The sequence below is a fragment of the Stenella coeruleoalba genome, assembly GCF_951394435.1.
Source record: "Stenella coeruleoalba genome assembly, chromosome: 3".
NCBI classification, from domain to species: domain Eukaryota; kingdom Metazoa; phylum Chordata; class Mammalia; order Artiodactyla; family Delphinidae; genus Stenella; species Stenella coeruleoalba.
The window spans coordinates 64,084,445-64,110,217 of record NC_137148.1 but is presented as its reverse complement, the minus strand read 5'-3'; the positions used below and the strand labels follow the sequence as shown (position 1 = coordinate 64,110,217).

Below are 25,773 nucleotides of genomic sequence, written 5' to 3'. Positions count from 1 at the left end.
TATTTGAAGACTGCTTTAACAATACAGTATTGTTAAAGAATGTTTTGAAAACACTGGAAGTCTGTCATTCAGAATGCATCCTCAGAGAGGAAACTGCCTTCTAGGTGGGGGGTTAGGTTTTCAATTTCCTGTAAAGGATGGTATGTCCCATATTGTAACTAAGACAATCTCAAACCTCAGGCTGGCCCAGAGATCTTTTGCCTGGAATCCCATCACCTCTCCTCCCAGCTCGTGCCAGGGACACATCTCCCCTGGGAGTGGACATTGGGAAATCTCATCCAGCTGTGGTGAGGATTCGGGAACGGGGCGTTTGTAAAGTTCTGGGCATCTTCAGGAGTGTGAGGTCAGGAAGCACCCACGTGTGGCAGACAGTACTGTGGACAGGGAAGCACTCTTTCTCCTGAGAGAGCTCCAAGGTCAGGCAACGCTACTCTGAAGGCTGCCTTGTGAGTGGAAAGAAGATCTGTGGCCCAAGAGCAGACACTAGGCAGTGCATGTGGACAGGGCAAGTCCTCCACGGCAGACTGGTAGGAGTGAGTACAGACAAGAAGGGGGCTGAGCCCGAGAAGAGGAGAGGACAGGGCTGGAAGCGGGCGGAGAGCTGTCCGTCGAGGCGATGGGAGCTCAGTAGTTGGTTCTTTTTTATGCATTTCATTCTCCCGCCCACAACAAAAGTCCGTACTGTGCTTGTCCTGGCCCAACCTCCGTTTCAGATTTGCAGCAAAGGATAAATCTGAACTTAGTGCTTTAATCTGATGCTGGATTTTGTGTTTTACTAAGCAACGTCAACTAATTAAAAAATTTAAAAGGGCCCCCTGTCATCTGTCAAAATAAGAAACAGGAGATGAAATGATAAACTCCCATTTTAGGACACCCTGATCCCTGAGGTCTTTGAACATACTAAGCACTGGCCATCACAGCAGCACCCACTTTTCTGCCTCAATAAGTCAACAGGGCATGTTCTCGCTGTGCCGCTGGCCTGGGGCTGCAGGCTCAAACCAAGCCTAAGGATGCTCATTGTACTTTCTTATTGGGAAAAAGCCATATCCTCTCTGTCAGATTTATAACCCCAACACCAATGTTACATAAAGGTTTTGCTTTTGTCTACATAAGCCCAGTATGGGTGTGTCCCTCTTCAGCAGGCTCATTGGGGCCATAGCGGGGACCATCCATCAGGTTCCTGCTTCTGAGGAACGGGGCACTGCAGGGGAGTGTGGGAAGAACTCTGAGCCAGACATCAGAGCTGGGTCTGGCTCCCTGCTGCACTTCTGAGCGGCCTGGAACTGTCCTTGTTATTCTGTAGCCACCAGTCCCTCGGGGCCAGAGGCTACTACTCTGGATGCTACGCACGTAGAACATTTCCACCACTGTAGAAAGTTCACTGGGCAGTGCGGATCGAACCTCCCTGAGACCTAACGGCTTCACAGGTCAAATAGGGGTAATGGCATTTTGTCTGAAAGCCTGGGTTCAGCCCAGACGCACCCTCACAGGGCTCTACCAAGAGCAGCCATCTGTAGTGTTCTGAGCATCCACCCAGAACAGTTACTCGAACAGGAGTTACCTTCCGTAACCCCTCACAACCCCAAGGCGTAAGCAGTACCATCCCCACTTTATAGAAGAAGAAACGGAGGCCTGGGGGAGCTAAACCGTTTGCTCAGCCACAGAGCTGACACACGATAGGGCAGGGTTTCAATCCAGGCAACTCTGGCTCTGAAGCCTGTGCTCTTACCCACATCACCCTGCTTTTCCAACAAGATTCTGAAGGCCCCTCTGCTCGGGATCCATGGGACATGGACAGACGGCCTGGGTTCAGCTCCTACCAGGATTTTTGGAGGCGTAAGAACTTTCACCTCTGCTGCTCTGAGTGACTACAGAGTGGGGCTGTGAGGGCTGCTAACTCCTGTTTTATTCCCCAAACTACATTTATTTCTTAATTGTGTTCAGAAAGTGTTACAGAATATATTTTTTCAGGTTATATAATAATATTTATTTTCCGTTTAAAAGATTATTTTGGGCTACTCAAATACAATAGGCTTCATATTAGAATTTTTGAAAGCTGTTGTTTTCCCTAAGCACTCTCTCACTCTGACAATCAATTGTGGATGATAAAAATTTACTAGGTTTGTCCTTTCTTTGTCCTTTCCTTGATACACGTATGGTAGTTAATCTAGTTTGTAAAGGATACAAGTAAGAATGACTATAAAGTGACACTGTCACCTCATAACTGCCTCCTTTTAAATTGACCTATTTTTATACCCTACCATGCAGCTAATATACAATAGCATACAAATAGCATTATAGAATATATTTTTTAATAAAAAGACTAATAGGGTCTGTGTGAGTATGTGTATATGTGTGTATATATTTCTATGATAAAGTATATATAAAACCCTCTTATAAATGTATACATACTTACACCCTTATGAATATAAATTTTAAAAGTATCATACACAATGTTAAAAGCAAAAGAACAAACTGGGGGAGGTAATAGAAATAAAAGCAAAAATAAACAAATGGGACCTAATCAAACTTACAAGCTTTTGCACAGTTAAGGAAACCATAAACAAAACGAAAAGACAACCTACGTACTAGTAGAAAATATTTGCAAATGATGCGACTGACAAGGGCTTAATTTCCAAAATATGCAAACAGCTCATACAACTCAACAACAAAAAAACAACCCAATCGAAAAACTGGTAGAAGACCTAAATAGACATTTCTCCAAAGAAGACATACAGATGGTCAATAGGCACATGAAAAGATGCTCCAAATTGCTAATTATTAGAGAAATGAAATCAAAACTGCAATGAGGTGCCACCTCACACCTGTCAGAATGGCCATCATTGAAAAGTCTACAAACAACAAATGCTGGAGAGGGAGAAAAGGGAACCCTCCTACACTGTTAGTGGGAATGTAAGTTGGTACAGCCACTGTGGAAAACAGTATGGAGGTTCCTCAAAAAACTAAAAATAGAGCTGCCGAATGGTCCAGTAATACCACTCCTGGGCATATACCTGGACAAAATTATAATTCTAAAAGATACATGCACCCCTATGTTAATAGAAGCACTATTCATAATAGCCAAGACATGGAAGCAACCTAAAGGTCCATCGACATCTATGATGGACATTTATGAATGAAGAAGATGTGGTATATATATATACACACACACACAGCAATATTACTCAGCCATAGAAAAGAATGAAATAATGCCATTTGTAGCAACATGGATGAACCTAGAGATTATCATACTAAGTGAAGTAAGTCAGAAAGAGAAAGACAAATACCATATGATATCGTTTATATGTGGAATCTAAAATGTGACACAAATGAACCTATCTACAAAACAGAAACAGATTCACAGACATAGAGAACAAATTTGTGGTTGCCAAGAGGGAGGGGAGGTGGGAGAGGGATGGATTGGGAATTTGGGGTTAGCAGATGCAAACTATTATATATAGAATGGGTAAACAACAAGGTCCTACTGTATAGCACAGGGAACTATATTTAATATCCTGTGATAAACCATAATGGAAAAGAATATAAAAAAGAATGTATACATTGGGGTGGCCAAAAGTTACAGAAAAACCCAAATGAACTTTATGGCCAACTCAGTATACGTATAACTGAATCACTTTGCTGTACAGCAGAAATTAACACAACATTGTAAATCAACTATAAAAATTTTTTTTAAAAGAACAAACTGGGGGAAATGAATGTAATTGGCAGATAAAGGGCTTAATCCTGATATATAACAAGTATATAATATCAATAGGAACAATACTAAAAGTAACAGAAAACTGAGCAATGCCCAACAAGAGAGACATTTGACTGGGAGGTGCTTCTCCAGTGCCAGAAATGTTCCATTTCTTGCTCAGGGTGGGAGTTGTACAGGTGTGTTCATAGGTAAAAAGTCATTGAGTTATACCCATGTTCAGTGCCCTTTACTTGAAGTCTATAATATCTCAATAAAATGCAAAAAAGCATATAAACTAGGAGTTCTTCATCAGCAGCTAAATATGCTCTTGGTCCATCATACAATGAAGGTAAGAGGACTGAAGTGAGTTAGAAACATAAGAGTTGAGTTATTTTGACAAAGTCTGTGAAATTACTCTTGCCAAGGCGACCTACACTTCCTGTACCATGAACAATAATGAAATAATCAGGCGGTGGTACTATTTTTCATAGATCTCATTAAATTGCTCTGTAGGCCGTCCTTCCCCACCCTTTAGGGCGGGCACTAAAGCCATCCAGAAGCTTTACTTACAAGAACAATCTCTTCAATCAGAATGTCCAATCCAATATATTAATCCAAGTTCCATTTCAGTCCAGAATAAGCCATTTCCCTCCTGCCTTTGCCTGGCCTGCCTCAAGCCTAGAAGCCCACATGGGAGGCCCCTTCTTCTCTCTCCACAACCTCCTCTCTGCTTTCTTGCTAACACTTTGACCTTCCAGGGAAGGAAGGTAATCTGATGTTCTGGAGCAGGTGGAGCCTGGAGCTGGTTCCTATTGGATGTGGTGGATGGGACAGTGGCCAGCTCCTCCTTTTGTGGCACTTGGTGGGATTTTTGGAGACCTCTCTGCTGGGGACTTAAGGCCTGTTACCCCGACTCAGTCAGTGTCTGGATTTTGCTCATGCTCACGTCTACCCCAGTGTCTGGAACACTCTGGGGCTCAGTTCTTATTAGTAAATGAATTAATTTACTAATGAATATTTTACTAATATTCATTAGTATTAGTAACTGGGGCTCAGTTCTTATTAGTAAATGAATTAATTTACTAATGAATATTTTCTTATTAGTAAATGAATTAATTTACTAATGAATATTTTCAGACAACTGAAAAGGGAGTAGCAATATTCCCTCCATAAACTTCTTTGGGAAGAAGATTTTTAGGTAAGTAGGCCATTTCAGTCTGACCTTACGCTTTTTTTTTTTTTTTTTTTTTTTTACGCGGGCCTCTCACTGTTGCGGCCTCTCCCATTGTGGAGCACAGGCTCCGGACGCACAGGCTCAGCAGCCATGGCCCACGGGCCCAGCCGCTCCGCGGCATGTGGGATCTCCCCGGACCGGGGCACGAACCTGTGTCCGCTGCATCGGCAGGCGGACTCTCAACCACTGTGCCACCAGGGAAGCCCTGACCTTACACTTTTAAAACATGTAGGCTAATTTCCTTGAGCCTAGAATTAAGAAAATAAATGACTGTTTCATTCTCAGCCACTTGTCATTCAGATGGTATCCCTTGTCTGATAAAGCAAATCGTAACCTGTGGACACAGCTGGAGGCTCCTTTATCAGTGCCATTCCATGGTCTGTAAAATCCCACAAACAAGTGGACAGAGAATTTTTTCAGAATTAGTTGATCCATAAGACAACTCAGGAAAATCAAAATTGCTGTAGATTATACATACGAGACCTTCCACAGAGACTCGAGTGTAGATCTGAGCTGTTTATAGCCAGCCTCCAAGTCCCTCCCTGGCTGTGCACTGAGGACACAAGCAGAAACGCTAATTCAAAAATATACATGCACCCCAATGTTCATAGCAGCATTATTTGCAATTGCCAAGATATGGAAGCAACTTAATGTCCATCAACAGATGAATGGATAAAGAAGAGTGAGATACACACACACACACATATATATACAATGGAATATTAGCCATAAAAAAGAATGAAATTTTGCCATTTGTAGCAACATGGATGGACTTGGAGGGTATTAGACTAAGTGAAATAAGTCAGACAGAGAAAGACAAATACTGGAATAGTGGAATACTAAATAGTGGAAACTAAAAAATACGACAACTAATGAATACAACACAAAAGAAGCAGACTCACAGATATAGAGAATACCCCAGTAGTTACCAGTGGGGAGAGGGAAGGAGGGGGGGCCATATAGGGGTAAGGGGCTAAGAGGTGCAAACTACTGTGTATAAAATATGCTATAAGGATTGTACAACATGGGGCAATATAGCCAATATTTTATAATAGCTATAGAGTATAACCTTTAAAAATTGTGACTCACTATATTGTACACCTGTAACTTATAAAATATTGTACATTAACTATACTTCAATTAAAAAAAATTTTTAGAAAGCTCTACAGTCCTGAAATATGCAGACACCTTAGAATTGTGTGAATGCCATGTAAGGCTGTCCGGCAGGACACCCTAAAGAAGGGTCTGGACACCTAGTGAAAACACTTCCTTTACTCAGAGTCCCTCTACACACAGCCCTGATTTGGTCCACTAGTGGTTGTAGTCTCTGACTTGGCTGACTTTGGAAACTTTAAAGGCTAGAAAATGACTTCCTGGAGAGAATGAACAACAGCAACATTAAAATATAAACTCAACAACTATTACTGGGCCTTTACCATGTACTCAGCATTGCGGAGCCAGTGAAAGGAGATACAAAGATCCTTGTCTGGACGGAGCTTCCAGGCTGGTTGGAGGGAGAGGAAGTGTGTATCTCTCCTGGCCTCAGCTGGAAGGGGTATAGTCATAGACACCTATGTTGTACTTTATGTCCTTCATGCTTCTTAATCCAACGTCACCTTTAATTCTCACCACATCCTTTGGTGCGGTAAAACAGGGATGGTCGTTCTCTTTTTTAGAGGGGGAAATTAGCGCCCAGAGAGACTGAGTGACCGGCTCAGGGCCCCAGAGAAGATATAATGGCGGAGCTGGAAGAAAAACACAGGTCCTCCCCGACTCTGGGCTGCGATGCATAGACAAGGCATATGGGAGAAACTCAGCTCGGCCTTGTGGCTTCACTTTCAACATGGAAGGAAAAAAATGAGTGAAAAGCACTACAAAATGAGGAGCAATCAGGGCAGAGTATGTTCACAGATGAAAATTTTTAGAATCAGGAAAAAAATGAAATATTTTAGCTTTACCAAATACTAAAGAAAAGGCTAGAAGATTCCAGGAGAAGAAATGGCATTCTAGCACTACCTTTGGGGGGATGGGGAGAGTTGAAGGTGACATCCTAGGGAAATTTTTTATCTCTGGAGAACCAACACCCATACTTCTGCAACTCTTTATTTCTCCTGAAATAAGTTCAGGGTAGTATCTGCCGATATTAGTTACCTTTGATGAGAAATGAGAAATAAATGCATGATCCAATACTTTGTAGGAGACTCGATTTTCTAGATCATTTGGAGACAGATTTACACCTTGTTTCGCTGTGGCTTTCCTGTTTTCTACATGCAATGGTGTCCCTACTTACTCTACCATGTGAGAAAAAATGCAATTGTTAGCACGCTGTACTGCTTTGTGAAATGAGTACAACTCCCTACTCATTGTTTTAAAAGCTACTACTTCAGGTAGCCACAATAATGCTACATTCTTCCTTAAATGGACTCAACTGATATCGAATGAATCAAAACCCCTCTTGTTCCAGCCCTTCATTCGTGATGTGAAAACCAAAGACAACCTGGCAGAGTCAGATTATGGCCCAAGTTTTCAGACCAGCAGTCTCATCTCACAGCTGGACGTTGCCTTTGGAAGAGTAGAGACCTTTAGATAAACCTGAATAAAGGCATCAAGCTGTGCTGTTACTCCTTCTTTAAGCACCGTGGTGGTCACCCTGCTTAGGGTCCCTCAAGTCAGGGGCCCACGCTCCCACCTCCTCTAACTCACCTGGCTGGGGCTGTGCCGCAGCGGTGAGAGGAGACGCTGGGCACACAATGGGGCCTCTAGGACCGTGAGCTGAACCAGCTCTGTCCACTGGAACTATTTACTAATCCAGACCTGCTCTTGGTAACAACCCACTAAATTGATCCCACTCTCCATTAAGAGATTAGGACTGGTCTGGTCTCTATAATGGTCACACAGGAAACGTAATGAATTTGGAGAAAGAGTACATTTTAATTTTAATTACATTTAAAATAAAATGTAATTAAAATTGAATTTAATTACATTTTACTTGTAATGCCAGTTGGATAAATAAAGGTTTTGTTTAAAATCCATATGAAACTCTATAATGGTGCTATGCTCTTACTGCCCTTCAAAATTCAGAAGAGAGAATTAAAAGGAAAGCACTGACTTTCCCAAAATAGTCAAATAGCAACTTCTCTTGTAGGTGTTGTTTACCAACTTGCAAGTGAAACCTAAAGTCTAAACTTTGGATCCAGGCCATGAGGTGTAATTAAAAGCACTCTGGCTTTGGAATGGACAGACCTGGGCTCAAGTCAAGCCTAAAGCAAATCAGTAAAGGGAGGAAAAGAGACCTGGACACTGACACCAGCAAAGAAAGTCCTAAAGCACTTGCCAAAAAGCAGAAATGTTACAGAAATACCCTGCACCTCACGCGCTTACACAGAGGATGATGGAGAACTCGGCTGAATGAGGAAAGGTGACAGGCTGTGCACATGATGAAGTTATACCAGGACAATCGAACACTAACCACAGATCCCCACAATCCACTCACTCATGCAGGGAAGGTAAGAAAAGACAAATGAGTGAGTGGTAAGAACTGCCTTTGGCACGTCGGGGTCTAAATTTTATACCATAATCCTGACAAGAGAAAGGACTGGATGCCTGAGCAATTTGTACCATCCACACATGTAGCGATGTACCCCCTGATGTGGAGAGGGTCTGGGAAGCTGGGCTTCCCAGTGTGGTCCCCGAATGGGAATTGATTACAAAGTGCTTTCCCATGTGTGAGCACATCTGAAGTAACAGGCTGCAAAGTATCTGAACTGTCCAAACAAAAGACAACACCTAGGGGCTTTTTGGATTAGAACTAAAGGCCACCAGGACAATCTGAATAAAGAGACTCTTGCCTTCACATCAATCCATTTTCTATTCCAATGGCTTGGTGCTATTCAACTTGATATTGCCTGTATGTACACATGTACACATGCGTGTACAACGTAGCTATCAAATCAGATGATAACATTTTGCTCTTCATCTCTTAACTATAAGTGACGGATTCAGCACACCAATCTCTTCCCATCTATGAATTCTCTTTACCAAAAGTAAAATAAACCTAGCCTACTGTAATTTGATTTGTGGTACTTTTCCAGCTACTATAAGAGTTATACGTGAATTGTGAGGGATCCCTGTTGAGATTAGAAAAAGAGGGCACTGGGCTTCCCTGGTGGTGCAGTGTTTAAGAGTCCATCTTCCAATGTGGGGGACACGGGTTCAAGCCCTCATCCAGGAGAATCCCGCATGCCACAGAGCAGCTAAGCCCATGGGCCACAACTACTGAGCCTGTGAGCCACAACTACTGAGCCCACATACCGCAACTGCTGAGGCCCGTGCACCTGGAGCCCATGCTCTGCAGCGGGAAAGGCCCAGCGTGATGAGAGGCCCGTGCACCATGGCGAGGAGTGGCCCCCGCTCACGGCAACTGGAGGGAGCCCGTGCACAGAAACGAAGACCCAATGCAGCCAAGAATAAAAACAAATAAATACATAAATTTATAAAAAAAGAAAAAGAGGGCACTGGGGATTGATAAAAGGAAAGTGAGGCTGATGGGGAAGCAGGGTTAGAGCTCCTGAGGGAGGAGAGGAGGGAGCTGGGGCCAGGGAAACCTGGGCTGTGACTTTGAGTCTTGGCATGAACTGGCAGGGGCCAAGCTGTGACCGGGGAAGAGAGCAAATTAGCATCTGCTCAATTTTGTCTATCGAAGCTACTCTGCATCTCTAAGCCACTGTCGGATCAAGGAATCAGAAGCCAAAACTCTGAGTCAAAAACTAGAGATGATGGGATGGACAGTCAGGTGCAGGAGAAACATGACTCTCATGTTTTATCTGCAATGAGGCAAAAGGGATTCAAAGCGGCTCACTGAGACTGTGGAAAAGAGAGACTAGACATTTCAATGAGCTAAGGATGGTTCTCAGAATTTGAGTCATACAGGATCCATTTTTATTTACTAAAGATGTGTAAGATGAAATGCTTACATACTTTACTTAATGTGCTGTCTTTGTTTTTATTTTAATTAGTATTTAAGAGTTGTCACAGGCTAACTGGTGGTGAGGTCCAAATCCCACTTCTTCCAATTAGTGAACTGTCTTGCCACAGGGGTTTCAGAAGCCTGGCCCTCGTGTGACTCTCTCTGATGAACGGTCATTACCAAGGGCCAGGCGGTAGACCTCTGAGAATAAAATGAAGTGAGCCATGGGAATTCCTTGCATTTTTTCTTTTTCTCTACTCATTAGCTAACTCACATTTTATGTTTCCCATGTTCTGATCTGAGCCGTGAAGGGCCCCCTTCTCTCTCTCAAACTCTCCTTGCTGGGTGCTAGCCAGCCAGTGTCCAGGAGGGCCCACCCTTTATTTGGCAGTGGGGGCATCGTTGGGCACAATTCATGCCTTGAATCAATGAGGCAAAGGGGGCCCTTGCTTTATTTTGTGAGACGGTGAAATCCATATAAATTCTATAAACTTGCACTGAAAACACACAAATAGATAACAAGCAGGTGTCCTGTCAGCATGATGCAGTTTAAAAACAGAGTACATTAGACTCTTGAACAACACAGATTTGAACTGCATGGGTCCACTTGTATGTGGATGTCTTTCAAGCGTAAGTTCTACAGTACTACACAATCTGCAGTTGGTTGAATCCTCAGATATGGAAGAACCACATATATCACATGACCATGGGTGCAGAGAGCCAACTATAAGTTATATGCAAATTTTCCACTGCGCAGAGGGCTGGTACTCCTAACCATCACATTGTTCAAGAGACAACTGTACTAGAAACCAAAACATCAAAGGGCATGAGGCAAAGTATCTTCTGAATCGTGCTGAGAAAACACTCCCTGACCAGACGCCAGAGTGTCTGGTACCAGAATGTTGCTTACTTCTAGGGGCACCTGCTGTTTACTTCCAAGAGGTACCACCCCAGGTGAGCCAACTCCACTTACAGAGAGGGCCCTGTGAACAGTGCTCCCGGGTGGCAGGGGACAGTGGCCCTGCCACAGCTCTAGTGCCCGCAGTGGGTGCTGTTGCCTGAGAGATGAGGGCAGAGGGCAGCCCTGCTTGACCTCTTGTGTCGTGCCCTTTGCAGATCTGAAACAGTAGATGTTAGCGGTACACGTTTGTTTGCTTTGATCTGTATGCCCACCCTCCAGCTTCTTCCCTGCCTATGTTCCAATTTCAAGGTTTCAGACTCCAACTCCAAAGAATCAGAAGGCGTTGTAATGACTTAAAAAGTTGGTTTTAAAACAAATCCTTGAAAGTAATTACCGAGGCCACTGAATTACCTGTGCGTGCTTTGAGACCCAGTGACGGAGGACGTTCAGTACGCGATTGGTGGCTGTTCTACGTATGATAAACTCTTTGTCACATGTTCTCTCGGTGTTGTTAAATCCTTAGGAGGAAAAGAAACACACACATGATGTAGTTAAAGCCACTCCCCAGGGACCTGGAAAAGGTCACTTATTTTGGAACATTGGTTAATGAAACTCACAAATGACACATCTTGGCAGAGGAGCAAGTGGCTTCAGACTGTTGTGGGTTCTGCTTACTTACCTATTATACCCTCAGCGGCGAGGCCACCACATAGTTACAGGTGCAATTAAATGAATAATGTGCACATATTTGTTAAAGGCCACTGATTAAAGCTAAAGCCGGTCTAGTGACACTTCCATTTGTGCCTGTCTTGTTATATAATAGAAAGCCAAGAAGGAGTTTTAACAAAGTACTTGAATCAACATTAGTTTATACTTTTGCTCCAAAGGCATTATATAACCACAAACATTTTCAATATCTGTAGATGGATGAGCCTTGGCTCCCCGATGATACAAATACTTTCTTGTGCACCCACGTATTGCGCAGCAGTACAGCATAATGGTTAAGAACATGAACTCCACAGCCAGACTGTCTGGGTTCAAATCCCTGTTCTCCTACTATGTAAGTCATGGCTCCTCTTTGGCGACCAGTTTCCTCATGTCCTGCGTGGGATAAGTGTACCAACCTCAGAGACTTGTTTGGCGATTAAGTCAGTGCATGTTAAGCATTTAGAATGGCACTTGAGCAAATAGTGGGAGCTTATTAAAGTCACCAATAACCTCCATGTCTCTATATTCAAGGGATATCTATCATCTCTCCATAGGAAAACTCATCTAATGATCACCTATAAAAAATTACTCACATATTTATGTCCCAAGATTTCTTCTCCGAACTTTAGACCCATATATCCAACTGCCTCTTGATATTTTCCTCTTAGATGTTTCAAAAACCTCAAACTCAATATGTACAAAAGAAAAACCGATGGCCTTTCCACCAAACCTTGTCCTTTTCCAGTGTTCCCCATCTCAGTAAAGGACCATCAGCCATCCAGTTACATAAGCCTGAAACTTTGGAATTGTTCTTAGGCCATCTCTCTTCTTCTCCCTGATAATTTCACCTGCAAAATAAATCTCAAATCTGTCCATGTCGTCATATCCACAAAGCCAAAACTGGCATCGAGCTCCAGCAATTATCATCTAGTCCACTGACAACAGCCTCCTAACTAGTTCATTGTCACTCCTGCCCCCTCAAATCTGTTCTCTTTTCTGAAGTCAGAAAGATCTTCCAAAGGGCAAATTAGATGTGTCATTCCCCTGTTTAAGGCCCTTCAATGACTCAGGATAAATACAAAACTCCTTAACACAGCCTACAACGTCTTCCATGGTTTGCCTCTTAGCTCCCTCTCAGCCTTTTCTGAGACCATATTCTCCTATTTCCTCTTCCATTTAACCACCCTTCTTTCAGCCCGTCATCCTCAACCCAGCGCCTTTGCATATACCGTCTTTCACTCAGTGAAAGCCACTCTTATTTCACTTCCCTAAACGAGCCCTTTCTGGCTTGAGCTGGGTAAATCCCCCATTGCACATCTCACAGCAACATGCACATTTACTTTCTGACACTTGCTACATTTGCAATTTTGCATTTACTTATGTGATTATTTGCATCCTCCATGAAGATAAGGATCAGATATGTTTTTGCTGAGCATGAGCACATATGCGGCATGTAGCAGATGCTGGACACAATATATATTTGCTGAATAAATGAACAAAAGCTTGGATAGTAGGAACTAACTATTTACTTGAATATGCTACAAATGTAAGGATGATTCAGTGAAAGACTGAATGAACAGTCATCAGAACCTATGAATGAGTTAGACGAAAAAGTCCATGAGCTTCTAAAGGGCAGGGGCCCCTTCTCCACACTCCTCTTTGACTGTAGACAGGCATATTCCACCCACTAGCAGACACTGTCAGAGGACGATGATGTGCTCTTGGCAGACTAGATATCCTGAAAAAACCTTTTGCTATTAGAAGCTTAGAAATTCTGGGTAAAATATAATAAATATCTTTTAAAATGCACAGCTGAGTTCTCAAGAAAATAAGGAATTTTCCAGGGTCAAACACACAGAGAGGTCTGAAAACCAGAACTAAGCCTCTGAATTATTGCTGTCTGCCTTAAGAGGAGAGCAGTTTACCAGTCTTGGTAACAGGAGATGTGGATTGTAAATCCACGTGATTCAGGAGACGAAGGCCCAGGAAGTGTGAGTGCCAGAGTTAGAACTGAGACTCCCACATAAAGTTGGAACTCTCAGAAGACCATCCCCTCTGCCCACGAGAGGATTAGCAAAAGAAATTCTCCAACCTGTAAAAGGAGACAGTTAAGAAACTTGACTGTCTTAGCCTGGATCTCAGTGAGGGTGAAACAAAGGCTCCCTGAGAACTGATAACCACAGGCGCACCTCATGTAGGTTCGAAGCCCAGATTGAACCACTACTGGCTGGCCCCAGCCAGTGATAACTCTGGAGGCCCTGACAAAAGCACACACAAGACCGCTCCGGAGGGACAAACGCTCGCCCTCAGCCTATACTGGATGACCAAAAAGAAAGGCCTCTGAAGAAAACCTCAAAATCCCAGAGTACAAAACACACAAGCCATCCACCATGAACAAGGGTCTGTAGACAAAGGGATCGGGAGCACCCCACCTCACCGCCCCACCCACCACCAAGAATTTCACAAACTAGAACTATGCAATAGTTCTAGTTCAAATATCCTAAAATTAGGATGTTTATAAAGTCTAAAGATATAAAAGTAGGAACTGAAAACATGTGAAAAGAATTTAAAATATTTCAAGTCAGATTTTACAAGAATCACATAAAATGTCTTCAAATTAATGGAATTATTCTTTCAATTACTGCTGACAAATAGACAAGCTGAAATTTAAAACAGAGATAGATATTATCAATAAATACAGGTTAGATCCAGTTGAATAAAGAGTAAACTGTAAAGAGATCTGAAAAACACATCTGAGAAAATTACCCAAATGCAGTACAAAGAGCTAAAGAGGTAGAAAACAAACACATATATATGGAATGTAAAAAAAAAAAAAAAAAAAAGAAAAAAGGTTCTGAAGAACCTAGGGGCAGGACAGGAATAAAGAAAGCAGACGTAGAGAATGGACTTGAGGACATGGGGAGGGGGAAGGGTAAGCTGGGACGAAGTGAGAGAGTGGCATGGACATATATACACTACCAAATGTAAAATAGATAGCTAGTGGGTAGCAGCTATAGCACAGGGAGATCAGCTCAATGCTTTGTGACCACCTAGAGGGGTGGGATAGGGACGGTGGGAGGGAGACACAAGAGGGAGAAGATATGGGGATGTATGTATATGTATAGCTGATCCACTTTGTTATACAGCAGAAACTAACAACACTGTAAAGCAATTATACTCCAATATAGATGTTAAAAAAAATAAAAAAACAAAGAGGTAGGAAAGAGGGGAGACTGGCTATCTGATTGGGAGCATGGACCCACGTGCTATATTACAGCAAGACCATCCGTATCAGCTGAGCACATGACAGCACAGTTAAGGCAACTTCAGCTAATGAGTGAGCAGCAGCCCCGTTAATAAAACTTGATCTATCAGGATTTACTACAGGTATGCCCCTCAGATAGCTAGTTTATGTATCTGGTTTAGGGAACTTCTAAATTGGTGGTTTAAATAGAATTGACAGAGTGTTTCTAAGATCAAAGACCTCCATCTGTTGTTGATCAAGCAGTGAAAAAGATTCCCATTTTTCACAGATTTTAAAGCTCTGTGATCAGAGCAACAATTTTCTGCAACTCGCCAGATTTCCTCCTTATTGCAAACTACCATCTAAGCTGGGGGCTGCTTGGGCAATATTTATTTCTGAATTTAAACGTGAACCATATAGCGAATTGGTGGCAATATCCATGTAGAAGGCGTTCTGTCCTAAAATCATGGATCCACCCCCAAGAAGTTCTTATGCCATTTTTTGGAAGAGCAAAGAGCAAATCTTTGTGGAGCTTTAAACATCTTTCGCTTGTCAAATGTCACAGCACAACCAAACTCCACAGATACCCAAAGAGTTTGTTTTACTAACATCACACATCTGGAATACTGTCACCTCGAGATTTCTGTCTTTCCAAATTATGCATGTCTTTTTTTCAGTTGTAGGCACTGGTCAAACAAGCTAATTTGGGCAACAAAAGCCATCTGGAAAAGTGGTAAGAACCAAGTCACCGTACCTGTGAATTTAAGAATGAGATTCAACTTTATGGTCCTTCCCCCAGACACCTTGTGAGTCATTCTCTCCCTTATAGCAATTGGTAGATGCGACATCTCTCTGATTAAACTATACACTCCCTGGGGAAGGGATTTTATCTCAGGCATCTTTGTAGGCCCTTCAGCTTTGCACACAGGCACTCAGCAGTTATTTTTCTTGGCAAAAATTGCAGCACTCCCAATGAAAACTATTTGAAAGTGTCTGCAGATGCTATGTATCTGAATAAAGGGCATTTTCCCGCCATATTGCCATGATGACTATGTATTTGAAATCTATCGCAAGCAGGACATACAATAAAGTAGTGGGGAGGGAGGCATGGAAATTTTAAAATAGAGAAAAGGAGGACATTTTTCATTTTATACTCCAAATGATGTGATACTTAGCTAACTTCACTGCTTACTTTGTAAGAGGCAAGTAAAACAATGGTGAGATGGAACTAAGATTACGTGTAGGTGGATTACGGACTTGTCCAGTTAGAGCTGAGGACAAACTGTCAAAGACAAGGAATTCTTGAACATGGGAAGGTATTTTAACATCTAAAGTAGATCGCCAAGAAGTGGACCATGGAGTTGTTGTTTATGCCAACAAAGCATCTTTAGGCCATCCTCTGACCTGGTGAGGAAAGTTAGAGTACAATCAGGAAGAGCTAAAAAGCACAGAGATAATATTGATGTCAGTGGTCCATGGTGATGGGCTGCCTGGAAGGAAAAGTAAATGCTAACTATTGGTTACTTGAACCACGTTTCCAGAAACTGTTTCTTATTGTGAATAATTTTATCCCCAGTACCTGGCACTGTAGGTCTTAATAAATTTAGGCTTATTGAATGAATGCATTGAGATCACTTTAATGACTATATCAGTGAGGCAATTAAGAAAAATGCCACAACAGTGATGAATAATTTTTCACTTTATACAAATGGGACTCAATCTCTCCAACAGCGTCAATGTTATCCATGTGCTTTACTTTGTCCGGTAGATATCTTTCTTTAAAAATCATGTGCAGTACAAAATCATATAATTGGTTTGTACATTTCTGTGCACTTGGATTACAAGTGTATTTCCACTCTGGTTGTTGGCATGGAAAGATCGTTCATATTTATTGTTTCTTTGTGCCAGGCATTGTGCTAGGAGCTTAACAAGTGGTCTATATTTTAACCCTTGAAATAATAACAATTGGCATTCATTGCATGCCTACCAAGTACCAAATATAGGACCATGAGCAATGTGGCTTGTTCAACAACAACGGCAACAAAGTAGGGTAAATGTTGTTTCCCCCATTGACAGACAAATAAACAGGGAATCAGAGAGGTTCAGAAACCTGACAAAGGTCACAGAGTTAATAAGTGGCAGAACCAGGACTTGAGCCCAGGTCTGCCCATTTCCAAAGCCAGAGTACTTTAAATTATACCTCATAGCCTGGATACAAAGTTTATACGTTAAGTTTTACTTGCAAGTTGGTAAAAATTATTAAAGCTACAAGAGAAGATGCTATTTGACTACTTTGGGAAAGTAAGTGTTGTCCTCTTAATTCTCTTTTCTAAATTTTGAAGAGCGATAAGAACATAGCACCATTATAGAGTTTTATACGGTAATGGATGTTAAATGAAAACTTTTATTTATCTAACTGGAATTAAAATTTTCTCAAAGTGTACTCTTTCCACAAATTCATTACATTTCCTATGTGACCATTATATAAACCAGGGCTTTTAAAACTTCCAGTCATGATCTATTAATGGGCAGTGAGATCAGTTTAGTCGGTTGTTATCAGCATTTAAACAATGAAATAGATGAAAACTGAGTAGATTGTACATAGTGAGAGTGAGTATTCTTTAGAGAAAATTTTGTACCAGTTGTGTGTGTGTGTGTGTGTGTGTGTGTGTGTGTGTGTGTGTGTATCCTGGATCAAAATGTAAAATGTATGAGAGTGGGTTGCAATAAAACAGTTTGAAAATGACTAATACAGACAATCTGATTATTAGCACTATGTTTAAACCAACTGCATTAATTTCCCAGAAATTCTGGATAACTAAGTCCATTCCTTACTCTGAAACATGTCTGAAGGAACAAGCAGAGGACGTTCATCCTCTTACGGTCCCCCCTTTGTTTCTGTCACTAAACACTCTTCCCATTCTCCACCCAATCCTCCAGGTTGTCCACCTCTGCCTCATACCTTGGTTTCCAGTCTGTTCTTGAGCTGACTCCAACCAGTTCTCACTCCCTCGGGGACGTGATTCTCTCCCACGGGTTTTTCTACATATTCCAATCTGACACCTCCAGTTCCACCGTTTCCCCAAATCCCTCATTCCTTGTAAGAAATGCTTCTTACAAGATATTTCCATATTAATGACACATTCTTCTCTCATAAAAAACATATCCCAAAATCAAATTTATGTTTTTTGCTCTCAAGCGCTTCCCCACCCTAACTTTCCTGTTGACTTAATGGAACAACCATGGTTTCCACTTCTCAGGTGGGAAACCTCACACCTCTCTGTCTCTCCTTGCTTTTTCCCATTAGGTCAACAAATACTGTTAACTTTTTGGTAGCATCTGTCAACCTATGTTCCAGGTTCTCTGCAGGTATTGGGTGAACAAGAGATGTGGTCCCTGCTCTCATGGAGCTGGCTCTTTAAATGGGGGAGAAGATAGCCTCCAAACAAGTAAAACACCAAAAATGTGTAATTCAAAACCCTGCAAATGAGCACGGTGCTGTTTCTTCAAGAGTATTCTCAAATATCCCTCTAATTTGTTACTGCTCCAGCATCAAGTACTTCTAATGTCTCCCTGTTGTCCACTGAACCAAGTCTAGAATATTTTCCTGGTATGAAGAGGCTGTATTAGCTAGTAAACTGAAAAAAAAAAAAACAGGCTAATGTAGACAAACAGATTTGCACATACACTGTGCTGAACATTGTGATAACAGTATTCACTGAGTCTATAAACTAACAGACTCTTGAGATATGATCTAGAATAGCTACAATTATGGAAACTGAACTTTAGTCTGTATATAGTAGGAAATTTGGTGTAGTAATCTACTGGTACATTCAATTACTCCTTTTTTAATGGACTCTTAGTTGGCAATCTTTTGTTTGCAAAGGGACAGAACACCCAATTCAAACTCGCTTAGAGTAAAAAGGGAATTACTATTTTATATATCTGGAGATAGTTCTAGATTCAGATCCTGTTTGATTCAGAGGCTGATGTTAGCCTGGCCCATGTCTATTTCTCTTTAGTGCTTTAATTCTGCTCTCATTTCCAGGTAGCAAAAATGGGTAAGGCCATGCTAGACTTATAACCTCATATCACACCATCCAGAGGATGAGAGTGCATTCTTTCTGGTACCTTGCACTAAAGATAAAGGAATTTGTAACCTAGAAGTCTTTCAAAACATCAATGAAATGCAAAGATGTTTTGAAGGACTTCTAGGTTACAAATTTCTTGCCAAACTGCACCATACCCCTTCCTCAAACTCATATCACGACGGCAATGGTGGGGGAGGTGCCAGAGATGGCGGGGAGACGCATGCGTGTGTGTGTGTGTGTGTGTGTGTGTGTGTGTGTGTCATGAGGAGGTAAGCTCCCACTCAAAGCACATGGCCAGAAATGTGAAAGGACTAATGAGGCAATGGACACATTTTGCAGAGTGGGTTTTAAAAAAATTTTTCTATAAGTGTATCCTTATCCTTGGGTTGTAAAGTTCTTCTCCGTACTCAGTTTAACCTGAGATTTTCTCTAAGTACAATTAACTGTAACAATGAAAAAAAAAAACCACATCCTTGTAGAATGAGGAAAAGAAGCTCAGCAGGTCTATCATTATTTACGATGAAAAAATACATGAAGAATGGCAAAATCAGTATCTTCCCTTTGCCTTCACTTTTCAAAAATTCAGTAACTAAGACTGTCAGCTGAATTGTTCTCATGGATTTTTAAAAATATGTGCTGTTTAGATTCTTGAAGAAATGATTATATACTAAGTTTAAAACAAAATTTATTGAGAACCATTGGGTGTTACTTCTTTTAATTCTCACAATTGTATAAAACACATTCCCCATTTTTACAGATGAGGAAACTGAGGCTCAGAGAAGTCCAGTAGCCATCTAAGGTCACAGATGGTAAAAGCCAAGCCAGGATTTATGGCGAGGTCACCGGATTCTAAAATCCAGCCTCTTCCCACTGAAACACCCCGTCTGAATGCCTATTCACGAGAAGCGCTAGCTGCCCGTGTTTATCGCTAGGTAAGCTCCAGCCCTCCCATTGCTGCCATCAGCTTTTGTGCTGGTGTAAAGATGCAACAAGGACACACAGCCAGTATGGAGGGCGACGGTGACTTCTGACAAAGAAGAATGGGGTCCTTTGAGGAGTCGGCAACAGGTGAAGCCACAGAGTAAGCAAATTTAAATGAGTTTTCAAGAAAACTGCTGAGACAAGAAGAAAAGAGACAGGCTAGAAACTGAGAGGGGACACAGGTTTGTGGGAGACAATAATTTGAACCAGTTTGAAAATTAAAATATGGCAATATATTAAAAGAAACCAAGAAATCTAATACTCTTGGTCAGAGTTTCTTGACAGTAAAACCAGTATTACCCAGGCCTTTGAAAATACAGTAAATGCTCTAGAAATGGTTAACATAAAGAACACCAAAAAACAAAGGGAACAAACTTTAAATTTCTCAATTATTTCTTTTTCTGCCCAACTTTATACCCAACTATCTGAAAAAAGAAAGGAGGACGATTTTTCTGTACGTTATCTGAATTCTCTGATGGGTATCTGCTACCTCTTCTGGATAAGAGGCAGCTCACCAGTCTGATGTGGAACAATATTCCTATCCTTGCATTAGGCAAAATTTCCCCACAAACCAAAATAATAGTAATTTTCCAAATCCTTCTACATTTCTTTCTACAGAATGCTACACACACATCTAGAAATGCTTTTCCACGGGGGCAGGGATGGGACAATGAGTGATAGCTCCTGACCCCGGGAGGTGTGTATAAAGCGTGTAAACAGTTGTGAAGGAGCATGTGCCTATGTGTGCAAGGAGCGGGGATGGCTACAGAATTAGCTGAGCTATTCTGAAGAAGCCACTGCAGAGAATTTTAGAGACGGCTGGGGAGGGGGGATAAAAATAGGCCATTTTCTCCCCCTCAATTGTTAACATTGGAATGTACACAAAAAGTTTGAATGTATAAAAGCACTAAATTTTGCCAGTAGAAAATGAAACATACCTTGGGAGGGAGGGTGGGAGCCACAAAACACAAAGGAAGCCCATTTTACCAGGCACAGAATACTGACTGAGTGTCTTGTGCCAATCACTTTCATAGGAGCTGGGGTATAGAGGTGGACAAAGGGAAACTAATTAGCTGCTTACAGGAACTTACATTCTACTGGGGGAGACAGAAATAATAAATCATGTCAGTGGTATTATTATCTACATACAAATGAATAAGGTAAATTCAGATATTGAAAAGAAGAGCTATGTGGAAGGTAAACGGGCTAGTGTGTGTGTGTGTGCGTGTAAGAGAGAGAGACACGCACACACACAGACACAGAGAGAGACACAGAGAGAGAGACACACACAGAGACACACACAGAGAGAAAGAGACACAGAGAGAGACACACACAGACACAGAGAGAGAGACACACACACACACAGAGAGACACACACACACACACAGAGACTCACAGAGACAGAGACAAACAGACACACACACAGAGACACAGAGAGAGACAGACACGGAGAGACAGACACAGACACAGAGAGAGACACACACACACACAGACACAGAGAGACACACACACACAGAGAGAGAGAGACACTCACAGAGACAGAGAGAGACACACACACACAGAGACACAGAGAGAGACACACACATACACACACACACAGAGAGAGGGAGAGACACAGAGAGAGACAGACACAGAGACAGAGAGAGACACACAGAGAAAGAGAGAGAGACAGAGAGAGAGAGACACACACAGAGACACAGAGAGAGAAAGAGAGAGAGAGAGAGGACATTTGCTAGGCTGGGTTGGGAAGGCCTTTCTAAGGAGGAGCTGGAGACAGGTGAGCTGGGACTTGAACAAAGAATAGGAAATGGTCAAATGAAGATCTGGGGGAAGAGTGTTTCAAGCAGAACAGTGAATGAAAAGGCCACAAGACAGCTCAGCTTGACTGAGGGCCAGAAAGTGGCCCAGTGTGGCTGCGGCCCAGAGAATATGGGGCCCGGAGAAGGGAGATGAAGTTGGAGAGCGGGCAAAATCACCAAGCATCTTTCAAGCCAAGTGAAAGAGCTGGACTGTGTTCCCTGGTATTGGGAAGCAACCAGAGGGTTTTGTGCAAGGGAATCATGATTTCACTGACACTCTAAACAGGTTACTGTGGCTGCCTTGGGCAGTGTGGACTGGAGGGGGCAAAAGTGGTGTGGGAAAGACCAGGTATGAGGCTGTAATCCAGGTGATGCAGGTTTGCACAAAGCTTGTGGCAGCAGTGGTAAGAACTGTTGGAGATGGAGGGGCTAAGCCTTGCTGATGGACTGGATGTGGAGGTCTGTACTGAAGTGAATAGTGTTTCCCCAAATTCACGTTCACGCAAAGCCCGTCAGTGTTATTTTATTTGGAAACAGGGTCTTTGCAGAAGTAATCAAGATGTCAAACTGGATTAGGGAGGGTCCTAAATCCAATGACTGGTATGGTTATAAGAAGAAGGAAATTTGGACACTGCCACAGCCAGAGGGAAGAAGGCCCTGTGACAACAGAGGTAGAGAACAGAGTTATGGGGCCACAAGCCAGGGAACACCAAGGCCTGCCAGCAATCACCAGAGGTTGGCAGAGGCAAGGCGGACTCCTTCTCCAATGCCTTTGGAGAACACGGCCCCGCTGCCACCCTTGATTTCAGATTTCTAGCCTCCAGAACCACGAAAGAACACATTTCTGCTGTTTTTAGCCAACCACTTGAGGTAATTTATTTCAGCAGCCCTAAGAAGCCAAAACGAGGTCTAAAGGAAAGAGAGGAATCAGGAATGGTTCCACTGTTTGGGGCCTGAGCAGCTAGGTTAGATGATGATGCCATTTCCTGAAATAGGGGAAGGGTAGGTTTTAGGGAGAAAAATCAAGAGTTTGGTTTTAACCTGAAAGATGTCTCTTTCAGACATCTAAGTGGCAATATCCATGAGGCTCTTAGGCATAACAACCTGAAACTCACATAGAAAGGCTTGGACTGGGAACGTAAATTGGAGACTATCAAGCATTTACATAGTACTTAGAATCATAAGGCTGCACGAGCGTACTTAGGCAGAGAGCGTAGACAGGAAAAAAGGCCACATGGAGCCCTGTGATCCCACGACCGGTAGAGATTTTGTATAAGAGGAGCCAGCAGGGCTTCCCTGGTGGCGCAGCGGTTGAGAGTCCGCCTGCCGATGCAGGGGACACGGGTTCGTGTCCCGGTCCGGGAGGATCCCACGTGCCGCGGAGCAGCTGGGCCCGTGAGCCATGGCTGCTGAGCCTGCGCGTCCGGAGCCTGTGCTCCGCAACGGGAGAGGCCACAACAGGGAGAGGCCCGCGTACCGCAAAACAAACAAACAAACAAACAAAGAGGAGCCAGCAAATGAGACCAAAAGGGGGAGAAGAGCAAGGTGAAAGGAAAATCTGGCACGTGTGGTGTCATGGCGACAAAGAGGACAAGTGTTTCAACATGGAGGATGCGATCAGCTGCCCCAAAGGCTGCTGAGAGGCTGACTAACATGAGGGCTTTGGCTTCTGCAAGATGTAGGTCATAGGTGACAAGAGTCATTTCAGAGTGAAAGTCCAAGAGAATAGGCTGGGGGGAAATGGAGGCGATGAAGTGGAGACATGAAGTATGGCTCACTCGTTCAAGACATTTTGCTTTGAAAACATGCAGCAAAATGGAACAGGAGCTGGTAAAATGGGTGATGTAAGGACACGGTGGCATGCTGATGGGGGTGACTGGGTAGAGGGGGAACTGAGGATGAGGGAGGAAAGGGTAATAACTGCGTGAGAACACTTCTCGAGCATGTGGAAAGGGAGGAGTGGACCCAACAGCAGGGCAGGGATGATTCTTCCAGAACCAGTGGGAGAAGCCAGAGGATGAGTCCAAGTGCAGTGGGCTGGTGAAACTAGTGGAGGAGAGAGGTCATCCTTTCTGTTTTCACTGGGAGAACAGTAGGAGAGAAGCTCCTCAGCGAATACGGAGAGGAAGGTGGAGATGTGAAGACAGGAGAGGACTAGAAATCCTGGCGTATAGGAAAGTGACTTTACTAGGACAGCCTGGCAGCACAGAACACCCATTTGAGATCTGAAGACGTAAGGTTGAGTCCAGGCAGCACAATTCTGCAGGCCTCTCAAAAGAGCAGCTCCACTCTATGTGAATACCAAGTCCATCTGATTCTGTCAATGTTCAGTTAAGGTCCTGGTTGCTCCAGGCTCCACGCCTTTGATCACGCCATCAGAACTTGCCAGGCGGGCTTCTCCCAGAGGCGGCCACAGAGAGGCAGAGGGTCAGAATGCAGGCTTTCAAGCCTGTAGCCGCCCCGTGGCCTTTCATTTAAAATTCTGTGTGTACTTTGAAACTTACAGAAAGCGCAGCGGGGAGAGTATCACTGCCATCCAATTGTGTACTGAAGTGTGCGGTTTACAGCCCTCTCCCAGGATTTCAGACAGATTCTGAGCAGCTTGCTGTATAATTCTACTCCAGTGAATTAGTTTAACAGTGCTGAGGGACGGATGATTCAACCCTGGTCCCTTAGGCCAACAACTTCAGATCCATCACCTTAGCTGCCGAGGGCAACGTCAAACAACTCACAATGCTGATAACGGCGCAGTGTGGCAAGACTCTGAGCACACGCTGCCGGGATGTCCCATTCCTTCACCCTCAGCACGCCTTGCCACCTGTGACTTGAAGACTGCAGTCACCTCATGAGGGACATCAGGAGACACCTCAGCTCCCCTATTCAAAACCTCTCTGCCACTCCATCCCCACTCTCTTCTTTCCTCCCAGGGGAGAGCAGCAAATGTGACAGAAGAAATAACAGACTGGGGATTTTTACCTTGTCTTACTGAGTGGCCTTGGAAAAGTCCCTTTGTCTCTCAGGGTCTCAGTTTCCTCTTTGGTATCATGCGGAGCTTATCTAGATGCCCCTAAAGTCCCTTTCTCAGGGCCTTCTTGGATAAAGCTCAGGTCTCCCCACCACGTGTCTGATACCCTCGCTTCCCTGGCATCAACAATTACCTGCCCCCGCCCCTTCCCCAATCTTTCCTCTAGCACCTTAGTCTCCACGGATCCCTCCCCTCTGCTTACAAAGGCCTGTCCTCAATGCTGTCACTCCTTCACATGTGACAATGGATGCTGTGTCTTTCTGGCTTAGCCTAGTTATCCCTAGAATTCATTATAAGTAGGCAAGGGCTTTTGACAGGAGAAATAAAGTGTCACTTTGCCCCAGTAATCCACCTTTGGTCCTGAGTGCTTCTTGGTCAAGTTGGGCAACACCAATTCCATATATCCGATTGCATCTGCAATTTTACGTAAGGCCCCCTTATGACCACAGCCCCATCTCTTTTCTCTGAGGTTCAGTGACACTGAGATACACCAGGTGGCCCCACGTGGCACAGACAGAACCAGGTCAGACTGTAGGAAAGGATGCTGGGGCTCCTAAGAGTCAAGTCACCAGAAGGAAGGAGAAGGCTGAACTGACACCCAGAATAAGTCCCAGAGCTTAGGGAAGGTGTAAACCACGTGGTCTGAGCAAATTAGCAGAGATCTGCACCAGCCCCAGGGGTGGCCATAAAGAGAGCAGGGTTCACAGGAGCATCTCTGTGAACTGGCCAAAGCTTCCACATCAGCAGCAGAGGCACCTAAGGCCAGCGAGTGGGGTCTTGATGTAGTTAGAACATGACATTCAATCTAGAGAAGCACCAGGCAAGTGAGGACAGGGAAACACACCACCTGCAATTCTTCGAAATATTCCCAAGGAAGTATTTGAAAGATGGATGTTCCAATGATAATCTATATTGGATGCAAGGTGGAAGAGGCAGTTCTTAAATTGATTTAATTCAAGTATAAGAAGAAATCAGGCCTCACTTTGAGGTTCCAGGCTGAAGGCCTGGGACATTGTGTTACATTTACATGTCTCTTCATGGAAAGGGTCTTAACACACAGTGGGAACTGAGTCAACCTGTTTAATTGTTATTATTGTTTTTATGCCAAGATTTTTTCATTCATTTTA

The 25,773-nt window shown here is 43.2% G+C and overlaps 1 protein-coding gene across 2 annotated transcripts in view; it reads right to left on the bottom strand.

Moving 5' to 3' along the window:
• Positions 1-25,773, bottom strand: part of RASGRF2 (Ras protein specific guanine nucleotide releasing factor 2) — a 228,502-nt gene that overhangs the window by 39,348 nt on the left and 163,381 nt on the right. For both annotated transcript variants that reach the window (XM_079918349.1, XM_079918350.1), the window contains exon 18: positions 11,210-11,316. In XM_079918349.1, the coding sequence (XP_079774475.1) occupies positions 11,210-11,316 (107 nt within the window). The remainder of the gene's footprint in view (positions 1-11,209; positions 11,317-25,773) is intronic.